Source organism: Macrotis lagotis, chromosome 2 (assembly GCF_037893015.1).
Source record: "Macrotis lagotis isolate mMagLag1 chromosome 2, bilby.v1.9.chrom.fasta, whole genome shotgun sequence".
Classification (NCBI taxonomy): domain Eukaryota; kingdom Metazoa; phylum Chordata; class Mammalia; order Peramelemorphia; family Peramelidae; genus Macrotis; species Macrotis lagotis.
Window position 1 is genome coordinate 242,624,715 of NC_133659.1, and position 18,869 is coordinate 242,643,583.

The 18,869-nt window shown below is 41.5% G+C and overlaps 1 protein-coding gene across 3 annotated transcripts in view; it reads left to right on the forward strand.

The window, feature by feature from the left end:
* Window positions 1–18,869, forward strand: part of DNAH2 (dynein axonemal heavy chain 2) — a 125,328-nt gene that overhangs the window by 68,583 nt on the left and 37,876 nt on the right. For all 3 annotated transcript variants that reach the window (XM_074225519.1, XM_074225520.1, XM_074225521.1), the window contains 22 exons: window positions 271–488; window positions 742–843; window positions 1,197–1,322; window positions 1,969–2,079; window positions 2,947–3,135; window positions 3,438–3,541; window positions 3,626–3,815; window positions 4,548–4,728; window positions 5,663–5,790; window positions 6,619–6,771; window positions 7,082–7,207; window positions 7,376–7,594; window positions 11,399–11,516; window positions 11,696–11,832; window positions 12,045–12,182; window positions 12,280–12,438; window positions 15,055–15,207; window positions 15,471–15,562; window positions 16,009–16,207; window positions 16,694–16,918; window positions 17,622–17,726; window positions 18,339–18,527. In XM_074225519.1, coding sequence (XP_074081620.1) covers window positions 271–488; window positions 742–843; window positions 1,197–1,322; window positions 1,969–2,079; window positions 2,947–3,135; window positions 3,438–3,541; window positions 3,626–3,815; window positions 4,548–4,728; window positions 5,663–5,790; window positions 6,619–6,771; window positions 7,082–7,207; window positions 7,376–7,594; window positions 11,399–11,516; window positions 11,696–11,832; window positions 12,045–12,182; window positions 12,280–12,438; window positions 15,055–15,207; window positions 15,471–15,562; window positions 16,009–16,207; window positions 16,694–16,918; window positions 17,622–17,726; window positions 18,339–18,527 — 3,362 coding nt within the window. The remainder of the gene's footprint in view (window positions 1–270; window positions 489–741; window positions 844–1,196; window positions 1,323–1,968; window positions 2,080–2,946; window positions 3,136–3,437; window positions 3,542–3,625; window positions 3,816–4,547; window positions 4,729–5,662; window positions 5,791–6,618; window positions 6,772–7,081; window positions 7,208–7,375; window positions 7,595–11,398; window positions 11,517–11,695; window positions 11,833–12,044; window positions 12,183–12,279; window positions 12,439–15,054; window positions 15,208–15,470; window positions 15,563–16,008; window positions 16,208–16,693; window positions 16,919–17,621; window positions 17,727–18,338; window positions 18,528–18,869) is intronic.

Genomic DNA, 18,869 nt, shown 5'->3' on the forward strand with positions numbered 1-18,869 from the left:
CCTAAGGTGTTTTCAGTGGAATGAGAGTTATTCCAAGAACTAATGTAGCCTTGATGAAATTTGGACAGGAGGGGGAGTGGAGGGGTGGGAAGTGATATCTGGGAAGAAGGGGCAATAGCTACCAATTTCAGTAACTTCACTGTCTTCAAATAGTTAGGAAAGGTAAAACATGAACTTCCATCAGTGAAGCCTTTGCCAAAGTTGGAAGAATTGGGGCTTTCTATATTCATATTATAAAAATTGAGACTATTCAATGATCCTCTTCCTCAGGCCTCCTGGACAAACTGGTGGAGATGAACACAGGCTTAGAAAATATCCAGAAGTCTTTGGATATGTACCTAGAAACTAAGCGCCATATCTTTCCACGGTTCTACTTTTTGTCCAATGATGATCTGCTGGAGATATTGGGTCAGTCCCGGAACCCTGAAGCTGTACAGCCTCATCTCAAAAAGTGCTTTGACAACATTAAATCACTACGAATGCAGAAGGTCAGCATTAATGGCCAAATGATGATGGGGGTAGGGAGGCACTAAGGCAGAAAAGTCGACTCCTTTCTGAAAGATTAGGAAATATTAATGATACTATTAGCATTGAAAGATGAGACTTTCAGGATGGATGAGAACACTGCAGGGCTTAGGGATGGATGAGGCAGTAGTGAGCTTGCAGATGCCCAGAGTAATCTGGCATTTAGGAATGTTTAGGAATAAGGGAGAGGTAGATGATAGCCTCTCTTTTTCACAGATGGGTGGAGTCGGCAGCAAGTGGGAAGCTATAGGAATGTTCTCCGGTGAAGGAGAATATATTGATTTTCTCCACATCTTGCTTTTGGAAGGGCCTGTTGAGGTAAGTGAGGAAAGGCCTTGAGACCAAGCTAATTCCTCTTCTTGCTTGACCCTTCCCTTGCCTTTTTAGAGCACAAGACATGAATGGTTTCTCTTCATTGGGTCTCCCAGCACTTAGGCTCTTCTTCAACCCTGGATTTCTTTTTTGAGATATCAACACCCTTCTCTCCCAGCCTCCAGTTCCCTCACAGACCCAGGCATACTGCTTTTTGTTCCCATTCAGTCCTCTTGCTCTATTTCCCCTCCCCCACCCCCAACTTCTATTCCCTTCCTAAGACTCAGGCAAACTGTCCCCTCCCCTTCTGAGCAATAAGCACCTGAACCCTCTTTTCTTTTATTCAATATCTTCCTTAGGGTTGGCTCTGTGATGTTGAACGTGTCATGCGAAATACCTTGAGGGAACTGCTCCGGAACAGTCGAATTGCCCTCAAAAAGTTCCTTAACAAGCGAGACAAATGGGTGAAGGACTGGCCTGGCCAGGTGAATTGGGTTTAACTTCCAGGCCTACTGGGAATGGAGGGGTGAAGAGGTTAGAGTTTAAATGAGGAAATAGACCTATGATTTCTTCCCACTGTTCAGGTCTCTTGCCTTTCCCCTTATTCACTATTAACTTTCTTAGATCTCGGGCAGTTTACCTCCCAGATGTTTTCTCCTCATCCTAATCCACTTAGGTAGGTAGCTTTCTGTCTCATCTTTGGAGAGGAGATTAAGAATATATGGATTTATGAGAAAATGAATCCTTGGCATTAAAAAATTAGTGGTTCCTTCTCTATACATACTCCCTTATACATCCCTAGAACATGCTTGCTTGTTTGATTGATTGATAGAACATCTGAGTTGGAAGACTCCTTGGAGATCATTCTGTTCCAACTTCCACATACCAAAAAAACTCATGCCCCAGGAAGGAGAAGCTTGCCTAAAATTGTGATAGTGATAGAACCAGGATTAAAATTTAGACTGAACTGCCAGTCTAATCAATTAGTCTGTTAGCATTTATTAGAGGGAATTCAGTGACCTGAGTATAATCTCACTACTGCAAAAAAGAGGTAGATTTACAGGTAGCCTGGGTGGGTTGTCTAGAAATGGGAGTTTAAAGTTCTGACCCTTCTGACTCAATGGTTTCCAGATGGGGATCACTTCCAGTCAGATCCAGTGGACAACTGATGTTACCAAGTCCCTACAAACAGCTAAAGAGCGCTCAGACAAGAAAGTTCTCAAAGTCATGAGAAAGAAGCAGGTAGGGAACTTTCTAAGCATAGAGTAGACTTGGGGAATGAGAAATTAATGAAATGGGACTGGCATAGGAGATTGTCAGGAGAATGAGTTAGAATTTGGCAGTTTGATTAATAGAATGTTAAGAAAGTTCAGGGTGGGCTGGGATTGTGTTTGATAGTGATATTAAAAGTCAGTGTTAAAAATTAAGATTGAGGTTAAGGTTGGATTCATGATCAGAGTTAGAAATAGAGTTTTGTGGGGGGGCGCAACTAGGTGGTGCAGTGGATAGAGCACCAGCCCTGGAGACAGGAGTATCCAAGTTCAAATCCGGCCTCAGATACTTAATAATTGCCTAGCTGTGTGACCTTGGGCAAGTCACTTAACCCCATTGCCTTGCTAAAAAAGAAAAGAAATTAGAGTTAGGCAAAGTAGCCTATTTAGGATATAAGATGTAGTAGGAAAGCAAATAGTGATTCTTTTAATAATTTTTTTATACATGCACATATTGAATGTATAGTTATTTATTTGGGGATGTTAGGTTATATGTGTCATGTATAGCAGGGGCTCAAAGACCAACTCGGTAGACAGTAAGGGGTGTCATATTCTTTTAAAAATATATATATATATATATATAATATATGTTTGTATATAGATTTATTAATATGTCTATATATATATTGATATCTTTTATTTTTACATTACCCAAATTTCCAAGGGGTATATTTTTCAAACTTTATCTGGAATACAGAGACTCTTTGTCTGGGGTTTGGGGCAAGATTGAAATTAAGATGAATGTGGGATTTACATAGAAGAGTGTTTGAGTTTAGATTCAATTACCTCATCCTTCCCATCCCTCTCTTCCCACCAATACATTGCCTGACACCTGCAGGTATCAATACTGAACAAATACTCAGAAGCTATCCGGGGAAATCTGACCAAAATTCTTCGACTTAAGATTGTGGCATTGGTAACCATAGAGATTCATGCTCGTGATGTGATAGAGAAACTCTATAAGAGTGGTCTTATGGATGTCAATGCCTTTGAGTGGCTCAGCCAACTCCGCTTCTACTGGGATAAGGTGGTTTACTCTAAAAGTTTTTATTGACCTTTTATATTATAATTATATAGTCCTCTAACCCAATTCTTAACTTAAATTCACCTTTCAACTTTTATCAAAAAATCCCCTAAATTAACCTCAGTCTTTAATAGTAACTTGTAATCTCTAATCTTTTCATTATAACCTCTTTTCATCTCTTCCACCCCTGCCTTTAGCCCTTTCTCCATATCTAACCCTGCTCCTAATCTCCTCTAAGCCCACTTCTGAACCTTTTCCTCCACTTCATTTTATAACTGCCTCTAAATCAATCCCTACTCCCTTAGGATCTTGATGACTGTGTAATAAGACAGACCAACACACAGTTCCAGTATGGATATGAGTACTTAGGTAATTCTGGTCGGCTTGTCATCACTCCTCTGACAGACAGGTATGCTGTCAGAGTTGGAGGGTAGGGAGAAAGGCACAAGGTGGTTAGGGAGGGTTTGATCTCATTTCTAAACCTATCCCACAGGTGCTACATGACTCTTACAACAGCCCTGCATCTGCACCGTGGGGGCTCACCCAAAGGCCCAGCTGGCACTGGTAAGACAGAGACAACCAAAGACTTGGGCAAAGCCCTGGGCATGTATGTCATCGTGGTCAACTGTTCAGAAGGTCTTGACTACAAGTCCATGGGTCGAATGTATTCAGGGCTGGCCCAGGTTAGAGTTTCTCTATCTGCTGCAGAAACCTTCTGGGCTAGGAAATCTACACAGGCTTTTGTTCATCTTTCACTCTCCTTAACCCCAACCTCAAACATCTCCTGCCCATGGCCATACCTAAGTAAAGGTTGTGATATAGGCAAAATTGGTTTTAAGTATTCCGTTTGCAGATTTTGACCTCTTTCTTCTCAGTTAAAAATAAAAAAGTAGCTTAACCATTTTGCCTAATTTGGTCCTGAACATCAATGTTTATGGCCACATTCTATATTCTGGCCTACTCCTTACTCAGAAGGCTTCTAATCCCTTCCCCCCCTAAAGAATTTCCCTCAGCCTTATTCAACTTCATCCTCAAATGTTCCTTTGTTATGTCATCTGCCCAGAATGTATCTCTAAAGTTATTTCTAGCATTAGAGTTGCCCAGGATTGAGATTTTCACTCATAAATTTCATCCTCAAAAGACCTGGTCCCCAGGCAGCTCTATCTATAGAAGTGTCACTCTGGGAATATTTTAAAACAGTGGAGGATTTGTCCCTCTCTGGTTATGTCCTTTTCTTAGGTCCTTTTTTCTAACTATCTTTCCCTCTTGATTCCTTTTAAGACTCTTCTTACCATTGTAGGACTTCTGTTCTTTTGGGCCCTTTACTTGGTCTTAATTTTTTTCTACTAACTTCACTTTGTTTTTGAGAACTGTGAAACTCCCTAATCCACTTGGGTCCTTCTCCCTCCTTACAGACAGGAGCTTGGGGCTGCTTTGATGAATTTAATCGAATCAACATAGAGGTGCTATCTGTGGTGGCCCAGCAGATACTTTCTATTCTCTCAGCTTTGGCAGCAGGCCTCACCCGATTTCTCTTTGAAGGTTTTGAAATCAATCTTGTCTGGTCCTGTGGGATCTTCATTACTATGAATCCTGGTGAGAAGGGAAATCAATCTGGTCCTGTGGGATCTTCATTACTATGAATTCTGGTAGAGGAAAGGGGGAGGGATGGCTAGGAATACACAGGACTTCTCTTAGAGGGTTTAATGGTAGAGAGAAGGCAGGGATGTTCTCCAAAAAGTTCAAGGATCTGGACAAGGCACACTGTATTTCCCTCATTTTTGGACAGATACCTTGCTTTGGCACTTAAGATAAGTTGTGAGAACAAAGATGGCAGAATTTTGTTCTCATTACTCTCATATAAACAAGCAAGCATTTTCATCCAGGTGGAGTTAGTTTAAAGAAATATCAATGGCAGCCTTGTAGGAGAAAATATGCAGCCTGATGAAGAAAGGGAATCATCTCATTTTGCTTTGGTTGTGGTGAAGAGTTTGTTGGCTTAATGAAATATGTTTATACATTACATGTGTGTACATATATACAACACATATAATCTCAAATTTTTTGTAAACTGACAAACTAAACATTCTCCCACTAACTGTTGTCCTAAGCCACAACCCAACTGCTAGTCACTATGGTAGTATTGGGTCCCCCAAAACAGAGGATTAAACAAGGGTGTACCTAGGGATAGTTCTTGAAGAAGGCTCTTGAAAAAGAATAGAAATAAGGATTTAGGGGTTATAATAGACAGATGGTTGGGCCTGAAGTAGATAGAGATGAAAAATGGCCAACTGTGGGCCAGGATTATAAGATAAGGGTTTAGAATAAAGGTTAAAAAAGAATGAACTCACAGGCAGACATGGAAGAAGAAGAAGGGGCATGAGAGAGACAGAAATCATTCTGAGAACAGAAGACAGGTGGAAACAGATGAAATCAAGAATGAGCTGAAGAAAGGAATAAATTTTAGACTGTTTATATGGTTAGAATTGGGACAAGAGATGAGGTTGGATTGAGATCTATTCTGTTTCAGGCTATGCGGGTCGGACAGAGCTTCCTGACAACCTGAAATCCATGTTCCGACCCATATCCATGGTGGTACCTGATTCCACTCTCATTGCGGAGATCATTCTATTTGGGGAAGGTTTTGGTAATTGCAAGGTATCTATCCCCTAAGAGTACCTTGTAGTTTTGCGGTCATCACCTCCCTTTCAACTCTCATTCCTTGACAGCACCACTCCATAGGACATCTGGACTTTGTAGTCATCCACCCCATGAGCCTATGTACTTGGAGCTAGGAGGAGAAACCTACCCACTAGTGATACCAGAAATGTTTGCCAAGATTGGCCGGCCCCCTCCTATCAGCGTTCTACCAATAAGTTCCTTTTCTTTTTTCTTTTTTTTTTGAATTATAAAGATTTTATTTATTTTGAGTTTTACAATTTTTCCCTTAATCTTACTTCCCTCCCCCACCCCCCCACAGAAGGCAATTTGCCAGTCTTTATATTATTTCCATGGTATACATTGATCTAAATTGAATGTGATGAGAAAGAAATCATATCCTTAAGAAAGAAACATAAAGTATGAGATAGCAAGATCAGAAAATAAGATATCAGTTTTTTTTCCCTAAATTAAAGGTAATAGTCCTTGGTCTTTGTTCAAACTTCACAATTCTTTCTCTGGATACAGATGGTATTCTCCATTGCAGACAGCCCAAAATTGTCCCTGATTGCTGCACTGATGGAACAAACAAGTCCATCAAGGTTGATCATCACCATCATGTTGCTGTTAGTGTGTACAATGTTTTTCTGGTTCTGCTCATGTCACTAGGCATCAGTTCATGCAAATCCCTCCAGGCTTCCCTGAATTCCCATCCAATAAGTTCCTTTTCAATTAAAGATCTAGACACACCATGCCATTATTTCTATTTGTGTCATAGCAGATGGGACATGTTACATCTTCTGGCTGTCTGTCTCCGCTCCTCCTCAGGTCCTGGCTAAGAAAGTGTATACACTTTACTCCCTGGCCGTGCAGCAGCTTTCCAAGCAAGACCACTATGACTTTGGCCTTCGAGCACTTACCTCTCTCTTACGATTTGCTGGCAAGAAGCGTCGACTGCAGCCTGATCTGGCTGATGAAGAGGTGAACCCTACATATAGATGGTGCTTAAGTCTTAACTGATATAGTATTAAAACTAACGCCTCCCTCAGAAGTGTCTGTGACTTCCTCTCTGCAGGATTTCTCACTGCATTTTTTTTTAAGCTCCACTAGCCACTGGATTTAGGTCCCCTCATCTTCTACCTCCTTGTGTCCCTAACAACCTTTACTTGAATTTTGTTCCCTGAGGTCATCCTCATTACAGAGATCATCCTGACTTTTATTAGCAGAATTTAGTTAGGGTCTCAGGTTTTTGCTTTCTAAGTATAATACTCTATTTGCCCTCCTTTTCCAGGTATTACTGCTTTCAATGAGGGACATGAACATTGCCAAGCTAGCCTCAGTGGATGTGCCATTGTTTAATGCAATTGTGCAGGACCTTTTCCCCAACATTGAGCTTCCTGTCATTGACTATGGCAAGGTATTCTGACTCCTCACACGACCCCGCCCCCACCCACACACACACCTGAACTAGAGGAAAACTCTTTCCTGATGGTAATATTTTCATTATGTCTCAGTGGACCTGTCATGATTTAATGGTCATAGACCTGATTTCACACATTTTAGCCATTTTTCTGTTTTTCCTCAGCTTCGTGAGACTATTGAGAATGAACTTAGGGTGATGGGACTACAGAACACACCATTCACCATGACCAAGGTTATCCAGTTGTATGAAACCAAGAATTCACGTCACTCCTCCATGATTGTGGGATGCACAGGCAGTGCCAAGACAGTTACCTGGCGTGTTCTGCAGTCAGCCATGTCCTCCCTCTGCCAAGCTGGAGATCCCAACTTCAACATTGTTAAGGTATAGAACTAGGGTATGGGGGAGTGGAACTAAGGGCCAATATTTCGGTAGCAGGAAGACAGTGGAACCTCAAAGAGAGTAAATATAGAACTTGAGGTGAATAGCTATACAGCTATAGGGTCTCAGGATGGACCGAAGACCTTTATAAAGAGAACTAAGGGCTAGGAATTAGGATACCTGGGTTGGGATGGGGAGGTAGCCATTCAGTCAATAAACTTAAACAAGTCAGTAAGTTCCTTCTTAGGTATTAGGCACTGTGGTAAACACTGGGGATACAAAGAAAGGCAAAAGATAGTACTCTCAGGGAGCTCACAGTCTAAAAGGAGAGATAACAGGCCATCAACGATGTACAAACAAGCTATGTATAAACAAGCTATATATAGGATAAAGTGGAAGTCATGAACAGAGGGAAGACACCAGAGTTAAGAAAGACTGGGAAAGACTTCCTAATAGAGGTTAGGATTTTAGTGAGGATTTCTTTCTTTTTTTTTTTAGCTTTCAATAATCATTTTTTAATTTAATATTTATTCTCATTTTGTACAAATAATGCTTTTTTATACATTAATAAAATATTCTTGTTTAAGAGTAAATGAAATACCTCCCCCCCATAAATATAGACTCGCTTGAGCGATAAAGTAAAGGGGAGAGAAAAAAAATTAAAATTAAAAAAATAATAGTAATAATTGTAGGTATGGCCAATGGAGCACCAGCCCTGGAGCCATGAGCACCTGAGCCCACATCCAGCCCCGTACACCCAACAAGCACCCAGCTGTGTGACATGCAAGCCACCCGAACCCCACTGCCCTGCAAAAACCAAAAAGAAGAAAAAAAAAGACCCAAAATAAAATAAAATAGTAATAATAGTAGGGGTGGCTGGGTGGCAGACAGAGCATTGGCCCTTGAGCCAGGAGCGCCTGCATCCAAATTTGGCCTCAGACACCGAGCGATCACCTTGCTATGTGGCCCCAGGCAGGCCACCCAGCCCCATTTGCCCTGCAACCCCCAAAAAAATAATAATAATAATAAATGTGCTTGAGTCTTTGTTCCAACATCAACAACTCTGTCATGGGTGGATCACATTCTTTATGATAAGTCCATCCCAAAAGTTACTTCCATATTTTTCCAACGTTGCCATTGCTGATCGCAACTCCCTCCTTTCGTATTTCTCCACTACCATGTACTATATTTTCTCTCTCCTTTCACTCTGACTCTGCTGTAGGGTAGCTGAGTGGTGCAGCAGACAGATCCCTGGCTCTGGGGCCAAGAGGCCCTGAGCCCCCATACCACCCCTTAGGCCCAGCATCTACCTGGCCCTATGGTCCTGGACAGACCTTCCAATCCCAGCCCCTTGCAAGAAGCAAAAATAAAAATGTGTTATATCTGACCACTCTCCCCCAGTGGTCCATCCTCTCCTCCATCACTCACATCCCCCCCCTTCCCCCTGTTCTTCCCCTCTCCTTCTTACTCCAGATGCCTATACCCTATTGAGTATATATGCTGTTTCCTCTCCTAACCACCTCTGATGAGAGCAAAGATTCCCTCATTCCCCCCTTGCCTTCCCCCCTTCCATATCATTGCAATAGCTCATTGTAATAAAGAAAAATCTTATTATATGAAATATCTTGGCTTATTCCCCCTCTCCTTTTTCTTTCTCCCATTACATTTCCCTTTTTTCTATTGACTCCATTTTTACACCATATTTTATCTTCAAATTCAGTTTTTTCCTGTGCTTCAACTATAAAAGCTCCCTCTACCTGCTCTATTAACTGAGAAGGTTCATATGAGTGTTATCAGTGTCATTTTTCTATACAGGAATACATGCAGTTCATCATCATCAAGTCCCTCATTTTTCCCCCCTCTCCTCCAATCTCCATGCTTCACCTGAGTCCTGTATCTGAAGATCAAACCTTCTGTTCAGCTCTGGCCATTCCAACAGGGACATTTGAAATTCCCCTGGTTCATTGAAAGTCCATTTTTTTTTCCTGGAAGAGGACATTCAGTCTTGCTGGGTAGTTGATTCTTGTCTGCATTCTAAGCTCTTTTGCCTTCTGGTATATTATATTCCGAGCCCTATGAGCTTCCAATGTAGTTGCTGCTAAGTCCTGTGTGATCCTGACTGCAGCTCCATGGTATTTGAACTGTGTCCTTCTGGCTGCTTGTAATATTTTCTGTTTGACTTGGGAGTTCTGGAATTTGGCTATAATATTCCTAGGGGTTGGTTTTTGGGGATCTCTTTCTTGGGGGGATCGGTGGATTCTCTCCATTTCTATTTTGCCCTCTGTTACTAGAATATCAGGGCAATTTTCCTGTAGTAATTCTTTGAAAATGATGTCAAGGCTGTTTTCCTGATCATGACTTTCAGGTATTCCAATAATTTTTAAATTATCTTTCCTAAATCTGTTTTCCATATCAGTTGTTTTTTCCAATGAGATGTTTCACATTTTCTTCTACTTTTTCATTCTTTTGGTTTTGAAGTATTGACTCCTGGTTTCTCATAAATTCATCAATCTCCCTGAGTTCTATTCTTTGTCTGAAGGATTTGTTCTCCTCATAGAGTTTTTTTATCTCTTTTTCCATCTGGCCAATTTTGCTTTTTAAAGCATTCTTCTCCTCATTACCTTTTTGAACTATTTTATCCATTTGACCTAAGCTGGTTTTTAGCATGCTATTTTCTTCAGCATTTATTTAGATTTCCTTGACTAGGCTGCTGACTTCATTTTCGTGTTTTTCCTGCATCTCTCTCATTTCTTATCCCAGTTTTCCTTCTAACTCCCTCATTTGATTTTCAAAGTCTTTTTTGAGTCTGTCATAGCCTGAGCCCAATTTCTGTTTTTCTTGGAGTCTTTAGATGCAGAAGCTTGTGCTTCCTCATCTTCAGACTGAGTATTTTTGATCCTTCTTGGGCTCATATGCAAAATATTTCTCAATGGTGTTCCTCTTGTTTCTCTGCTTGCTCATTTTCCCAGCCTGAGTCTGGTTTTGGGGTGCTTCCTGAGCTTTTGGGACACTCCCACAAGGGTCTCAGTGTGTGAGGCTCTGTTCTCTCTTCTGGTCTATGAATGACCATATGTGCCCCCCCTCTGCCACGGGGCTTAGGTGGGGGGGGCCCCTGCTGTTCTATGGGGGTGCCTAGACTGTGATCAGGATCTGAATGTGGTCAGAGCTCCAGAGTCCTGTTCCAGGGGCAGAGGACAGAGCTCTTCAGTCTCTCTCTCTTCATTCCCCTCCCTAGGTTTAATGGGCTCATGCCCTGGGCTCCTGCTTCTGTTTCTTGGAACTCAGCTGTGATGGCCACTCTGCTTTCTGTGTGCCCTGAGGGATGGGCTTCACTTTCTCACTCTGGCAGAGGTCCCCTGTTGTTCCCCCAATTTGTGCCTGGTGCTCCCCGGGCATAGCTCAGGAAACTCCCTGGCTCCCAACACCCTGGGGCTGCCTCTGGGAGGCTGAATTTCTTTCACTCTGGCGGGCCACCCCTCTGGCGGGCTGCCCCCCAACCCCGGGGAGCAGAGCCTTTATGCTCTTTTCCAGGTTACCTTGAATAGGAGAACTACCTCATTGGGTCCCTCTGTGGGTTGTCTCTCGAAAATTTAGTTAGAGTCCTTAGCTTATAAGTTTTATGAGAGAGCACCTAAGGCACAATCCGTTCTTGTCGCCATCTTGGCTCTGCCCCCCACCTGCAAGTTAGTGAGGATTTCAAGGAAGCCAAATCACAGAGCTAATATATCTAATAAGTGAACTGAAAATGAAAGAATGCTTAATCTTTAAACCAATTCTATTTTTTTCCCAAATCATCCTGATTTTTAGGAGTTTCCTTTGAACCCTAAGGCAGTATCTCTAGGAGAGTTATATGGAGAATATGACCTCAACTCTAATGAGTGGACAGATGGTGTCTTGTCTAGTGTTATGCGGGCTGCCTGTGCAGGTAATTGAAGAAGCTTGGAACTGAGTACTTGAGTCTCTAGAGGAAAGTGGTTTGAGGGCTTCCAACTTGGATCTGGGAACAGAATGAAGAGGGACATGCTTGGGGCCAGAGAAGCATATGTTTGTATCCTTGAGGGGAGTAATGTTAGGTAAAAAACTCTCATCCTCTCTCATACCAAGATGAAAAGCCAGATGAGAAATGGATCCTTTTTGATGGTCCTGTGGACACATTATGGATTGAGAGCATGAATTCTGTCATGGATGACAACAAGGTGTTGACCCTTATCAATGGAGAGCGTATTTCCATGCCTGAACAGGTATGTAGATGGGTAAGATGCTTGGAACTCTGAGGAATAGAAATTTTGTGGAAATAAGTAGGAACTTAGAAGTAGAATCTGTAGGTACCAAGAGATAAGGACTTATATTTAGAGGCAGGATATTTAAAATTTAAAATAATATGCATTGAGCACTAATGTTAGAGGTAGGAAGGCTGAGGGTAGGATAAAATGATGATTTGTTGCATCCTTAGGTGTCTCTATTATTTGAAGTGGAAAACTTGGCTGTGGCCTCTCCAGCTACTGTGTCTCGCTGTGGGATGGTTTACACTGATTACAGTGACCTGGGATGGAAACCTTATGTGCAGTCTTGGCTGGAGAAGAGACCAAAGGTATAGAAAATATGAAGCATAAAACAAGACTTAGAAGATGGAAAGAAGCAGGAATGGGCAAAATCAGAAATCTCTTAATGATTTTTCCCAACTCTAGGGTGAGGTAGAACCACTCCAGCGGATGTTTGACAAATTTGTCAATAGAACACTGACATTTAAGAAGGAAAACTGCCAAGAACTGGTTCCTGTCCCTGAATACAGTGGCATCATTTCCCTCTGCAAACTCTTCTCAGCTCTGGCTACACCAGAGAATGGGGTAAGAAGGCATATTCCCCTATCCACTATGCCTTACACTAGTAAAGGTTTGTTAGGGAAAGGGGAAGAATAGTTTGGAGCTAAATTTGGAAAGGAATGGAGAGGTCTTTGGTAGACAGAGAGAGGAAAGAAAGATATTCCTGGTGGAAAAAAATGATCTTTACAAAAACAGAGAGACAGGAGTGAACAACTCATGTATGAGATTAGTGAGAAGATTAATTTGACTGGAGTAATGAAATCATGAAAGGAATATATTAAAATGAGAGTCTCTACTGAGAGATGAGGAAGCCAGACTAAGGAATTTATTGTGATGTTGTTGGACTTTGAGTATCTGTTTAATGGGGATCTGACACTTGCCAAGACCACCTTGGCATCCATTTGGTGCATGCACAGACATCATCAGGTTGCAAAGATGGCATCATCCCTATGGAAGATGCCAAAAATCTCATTCCAAGAGAATTGTGTGGCCTGAAGCATGACTGGACATTTTGAATTGGTTTAACATTTGATTGGGAGGAACTTTATGTCCATTGATGGTGTAGCTAGAACTGTTTGCATCTTCAGAATGACCTGAGTTGAATTAGCATTAGCTGGGGTTTTTGCTGACATTGAGGTTACTCCTTTACTCAGAGTAGTAGTGATACCAAATAGTATAACTGGGAGATCTTATTGCCTCTTTCCTCCTCTCCACCATGGCTATATGCCACCCCCCCCAGTAGATATTACTGAGAGCAAAGAAACTAATTGTCTTCCTGGCCATTTTGAAGATGCTGACAATTCTACACAACTACTGAAAATAGTTCTTTTCATCCACATGTTAGGTCAACAGAAAATTTCTTTACATGCATTAGTTTTCATGTTTTCCCCAAAAGTAGGTTCTGATGTCTTCCACAAGAATGGTACCATCTTAGTAAATGATATCTGCACATATGCCGGACAGATGCTATCTCAGGTGACCTGAGGTTGCACAAGATCTTCCTTACACCAGGATATATGGTCCCTATCTATCTCTTTCCACATATGATCTGTGGTTATTCCTGATGGAGAGTGAGTCTTTCTGCTGTTAACTAACAACTTCCCTCAAGGCCAATATGTTTCATTAGCCATAGTTTTGGAAGATAGTTATTTTCTACCCCTTCCCTTCCCCATGGATATTCTGGAAGTTATTGCATTTCAATAATCACAAGATTTCCTTAGAGCTGAGCCACTTCAGGAGTGAGATCCTTAGAGGCAAGCAGTTACCTCCTTTCATATCATGAGCATTCCCCAGTGGGCATTATCAGCTTAAACAATAATTCCCTTGGGCCTAAGGCTATGATATTCAAGGTATTAGCAATTATTCTTTCATATACAGAGAGGCAAAAGATAGTCCTTGCCCTCAAAGAGGTCACAGTCTAATGAGGGCAACATTTAGCAAATAAATATGAACAAGCAAGCTATACATAGGATAAATAGAAAATCAATACAGAGGTAAGACACTTGAATTAAGAGGGATTAAGAAAGATTTCTTGTTGGAGGTGGGATTTTAGTTGGGACTTAAAGGAAGACAGAGAAGCTTGGACATGGAGATGAGGATGGAGAGCCTTCTAGGCATGGAGGACAGCCAGAGGAAAATACCTGGAACCCAGAAATGGAGTCTCTTTTTTGTGGAACACAATGAAAATCAACATCATCTGGACTAAGAGTACATGGTAGGGAGTAAGGTATAAGAATACTGGAAAGGTGGAGATGGTAGGGTGATAGATTAGGAAGGACTTTCATATACATTCATAATACATATATATAGACATGTATGTCTATATATATGTGTGTCTACATGTATAGGAATGCATCTACATAGCTATGTATGTCTACATAGATAGATGGCTATATATGCCAACATATCCATTGTCTGGCTGGTGAACTTAGATAAACATGTGTTTTGACAGAGACATACATACATATCTACATATCCATTGTTACTTAGTTGAGTAGAGAATAGTACATAGGAGACTTATCCCTAGTTCTGTCCTTTGACCATGACTATAACCCTCCTCCTGCCTGGTTAGCTGTCTCACAAATGTTGATTAAAAAGAAGTCTACATGGAAGTGTTTGATATTGCATTCTCCTTTTCAGGCAAATCATGCAAATAGTATTCTAGTGGTTAAGTGGTACAGTGTTGAAACTCTGGAAACATGAGTTCAAATCCTGACTTGTTAGCTCTTTGACCAAGGACTCTGATCCTCTGTTTCCTCATTTATAAAACAGAGATATTACTATTTGTACTTCCTTCTTTGCAAGAGTGTTGCAAAGACTTTGTGAACCTTAAAATAACAGATAAATGTGGATTGTATTATTGTAGACTGAAAGCATCCTATCTATGTATAGAGGACACAAACTATTCACTGAATAGTATAATAGGTAGGATACTCAGGACTAAGGTTCTGATATCAGAGCATCTTCTCAGGTATAAGAAGTATTAGGGGTCTAGGACTCAAGCTGTATGGTTTTACAAAGAGAATTTGTCAAAGAAGGAAACCTCTATATCTATGTGACATACTCTTCTTCCAGAGGTTGCGAGATTAGGCAGGTTCCATGATATCCCTCATGTCTCTAATAAAATTTCTTTACTCCTAGGTAAACCCAGCTGATGGAGAGAACTATGTCAACATGGTGGAAATGAATTTTATATTCAGTCTTATTTGGTCAGTGTGTGCATCAGTGGATGAGGAAAGTCGCAAGAAGATAGACAGTTTCCTCCGGGAACTTGAGGGATCCTTTCCCAACAAGGTCAAACAAATCCAAGAACTCATCAGAAAACCTGTTTCAAAACATTTGGTTCTCCCTTCTCTGTATTCCACCTAGACCTCTCATATATGTCCTACTTATAAGATTGCTTGAGAAGCAAGTGTCTGAATCTCCCAGTTCCTACCTTTCAGCTTTCTCTTTCTTTGATCCCAGTCTTTGAATTAGACTATGAGCCCTAAAACTGAACATAGCAAAGTTGGGAAGAGAGTTTTAGAACTGACAGATAATCTCTCCTTGGTCTCTAGGACACAGTGTTTGAGTACTTTGTGGACCCCAAATTGAAGAACTGGATGACATTTGAGGAAAAGTTGCCCAAGAGTTGGCGGTATCCCCCAAAGTAAGGGCAGATTGTGGGACAGGGTGGGAAAGGCAAGACTGGAGAAAAAAATATATTGAATAAAAAGCTAAGATCAAGGACTAGAGAAGAGTAGTACTTTCAAGACAAAAAGGCATACCTTGAAATACAAAATAGGCTCTCTAGAGTGAAGACTTACTGGGGTTCTACTTGGGGACAAACTTAATAATGTAGGGTCTAGGACCTGGAAATGAGTAGAACAAAGTGGGGTAAAGAGAGAAGTGGAATCAGTCTCAAACTAATTCCTTCGGGGCAGCTAGGTGGTGCAGTGGATAGAGCACTGGGCCTGGAGTCAGGAGTACCTGAGTTCAAATCAGACCTCAAACACTTAATAATTACCTAGCTGTGTGACCTTGGGCAAGCCACTTAACCCCATTTGCCTTGAAAAAAACCTAAAAAAAAAAACAACCTAATTCCTTCTTTTCCAGTACTCCCTTTTATAAGATCATGGTGCCCACTGTGGACACTGTCCGATATAACTACTTGGTGAGTGCCCTTGTAGCCAGCCAAAACCCAATCCTGTTAGTTGGTCCTGTGGGCACAGGCAAGACATCCATCGCTCAGAGTGTCCTGCAGACCCTGCCCAGCAACCAGTGGGCTGTGCTTATCGTCAACATGTCTGCTCAGGTTAGTGGAAAACCCAGGCAGCCAGATCAATTTAATTCAACAGATATTTTCTAATTGCTTAGTTTGTTTGAGCCATTCTGCTAGATATTGAGAATATAAAGATGAAAAACCACAGTCTCTACTCTCAAACTTGCAGTCTTATTAAGAAAAGAATTCATGATAGAATGAGATAAATGGGGGGGAAAAGAAAAGAAAAAAAGGACAACTAGGTGATACAGTGGATATAGTACCAGCCCTAGAATCAGGAGGACCTGAGTTCAAATTTAACCTTAGACATTTGCTAGCTGTGTAACCCTGGGCAAGTCACTTAACCCTAGTTACCTCCAAATGAAAGAAAAGAATACATATGAGAGGTCCTCAAGATCTCTAAGCTCTTATTTTCCTCAGAAATTTAGGCCTATCAGCCCTTGGATCTCTTCTGCACCAATACCCTAGCTTTCTTCTCTATTTGGCCATCCTAGTCCTCATCCCAAATTTTTCCCACAGACCACATCCAACAATGTTCAAAGCATCATTGAAAGCCGTGTGGAAAAGCGAACAAAAGGTGTATATGTACCATTTGGAGGCAAAAGCATGATCACCTTCATGGATGACCTGAACATGCCAGCCAAGGACACATTTGGTTCTCAGCCACCATTGGAGCTACTACGCCTCTGGATTGACTATGGTTTCTGGTATGACCGGGGAAAACAAACCATTAAGTATGTCAGAGTGAGTATCCTAGGACTTTGGTGCTTATGGCTCCAACTCTCCATCTCTCTGGTCTCTGTCCATCCCAAAACTCCATGGTTTATCTCCTTAGCACCTGTTCCTCTCCCATACCTGAGTGTCCTGCCCTCAGAATATCCCTTTCTATAACATCAGTCCCTGCCCCTTAAACTATTGTCTTTCTCCCAGAGACAAAGGAACACTAATCTTGAAGTTTCACTCTCTTCCCAGTTCCCTCACTCTAATCTATTTCTCTAATCACTGTTCTCCTCCCAGAATTGTCTCCCCTATTCCTACCAATATCCTTGGGTCCTTTATCTACTGCTTTGCCCCTTTGAAGAATGGATCTCTTTCTCTGCATAAACCCAGGCAATACTTTCCATTTCTCCTTTTCTTCCATGGTATTGAAACTCAACTAACTTTTTATTCCCTCATTCTACATAAGAAAATTGACTTGTTCCTAGTTCTCTCTAGCATCCTGGTATAGATACCTATATAATAGCTCACCTTTCTTCATTTTGTTCTCCTTTCATATTTCATTATTCTTTTCTAATCCCAGTCTCTTTCTTTATTTCCTGTCCCTCTCTTCTTCCTCTACCTACCACCTTTTTCTCCCCTTTTCTTACTTCTCTTTAAATTCCTTTCTCCCCCATTCTCAAAATCTCTCTCTTACACCCTCTTTCTGCTTTCATCTTTCCTACACCAGGACATGTTCCTGATGGCTGCCATGGGACCTCCAGGGGGTGGAAGGACTGTCATCTCCTCGAGGCTTCAGAGTAGATTTCATCTCATCAACATGACTTTCCCCACAGTGAGGGAGTTTTTGGAGTCTTGGGCTGAGCTGCAGGGGAGGGGGAAGTGGGGGGGGAGAAGGGGGGGAAGTAATAAACTGTTATGGCCTATTGGGAGCAGCTGGCAGGAGAAGATCCTTGAGCCCCTGTTAGTGGAGAATGAAAGATAGACCAAATAGCAACTGAAAGAGCTGGGAAGAGTTGCATGCTAGCACTTACAGTGTATAAGGGTTTGGACTGTTGTCTGATGGATTCTATAGTACCTGAAACAATGAGGATTTATGCTAGGAACTTTTGTAGATTGGGATTTGTAGTCCTCAGGGAAGGGAGAGATTCCATTGACTATCCCTCAGCTCCAGTGATCACAGATGGTTCAGAGATAGAGAGCTGTAAGGGATTGTAGAAGCCGTCTAGTTTGTCCCATCATTCTGAGTGATTATGCTCAAGGTCACCAGGTTACATGTAGCAGAGCTAGCTTTTTAAACCAGATCTCCTGACTCCAAATCTAAAACTAAGTTAATCTACTATCCTATGATGAGTTGGGAGATCCTAGGTAGAAACAGGAAGACTAGGAATAAGATCAGACAGTTGAGGAAAGGATAACCCAAGGGATCAATGCTTTGTGTCTTTAGGAATCCCAGATTCTCCGAATCTTTGGAACAATGATCAACCAGAAACTTCAGGACTTTGAGGACGAGGTAAAGCCTATTGGGAATGTGGTGACTGAAGCCACCTTAGAAGTTTACAACACTGTGGTACAACGTTTCCTTCCCACACCTGCCAAGATTCACTACCTTTTCAACCTTCGAGACATATCTAAGGTAAAAATCAGCCTACACCCCTTCTTCAACATTAGCATCAGATCCATTTAAGTGGTGTAAGTCAACCCAAAGATTTCCTCTTACACTTTGCTCTAGAGGACTGAACTCAGTTCATTCTGTCTCTTTTCACTTTCTAATCCACTCTTTATCCCTAGAAGCAACTAGGTGAGATAATATTTATAAAATGCTTTGCAAAGGGGCAGCTAGTGGCACCATGGATAGAGCACCAGCTCTGGGGTCAGGAGGACCTGAGTTCAAATTTGACCTCAGACATTTCATAATTACCTAGCTATGCAATTTTGGGCACTTAACCCTATTGCCTTGTAAAGAAATACTTTGCAA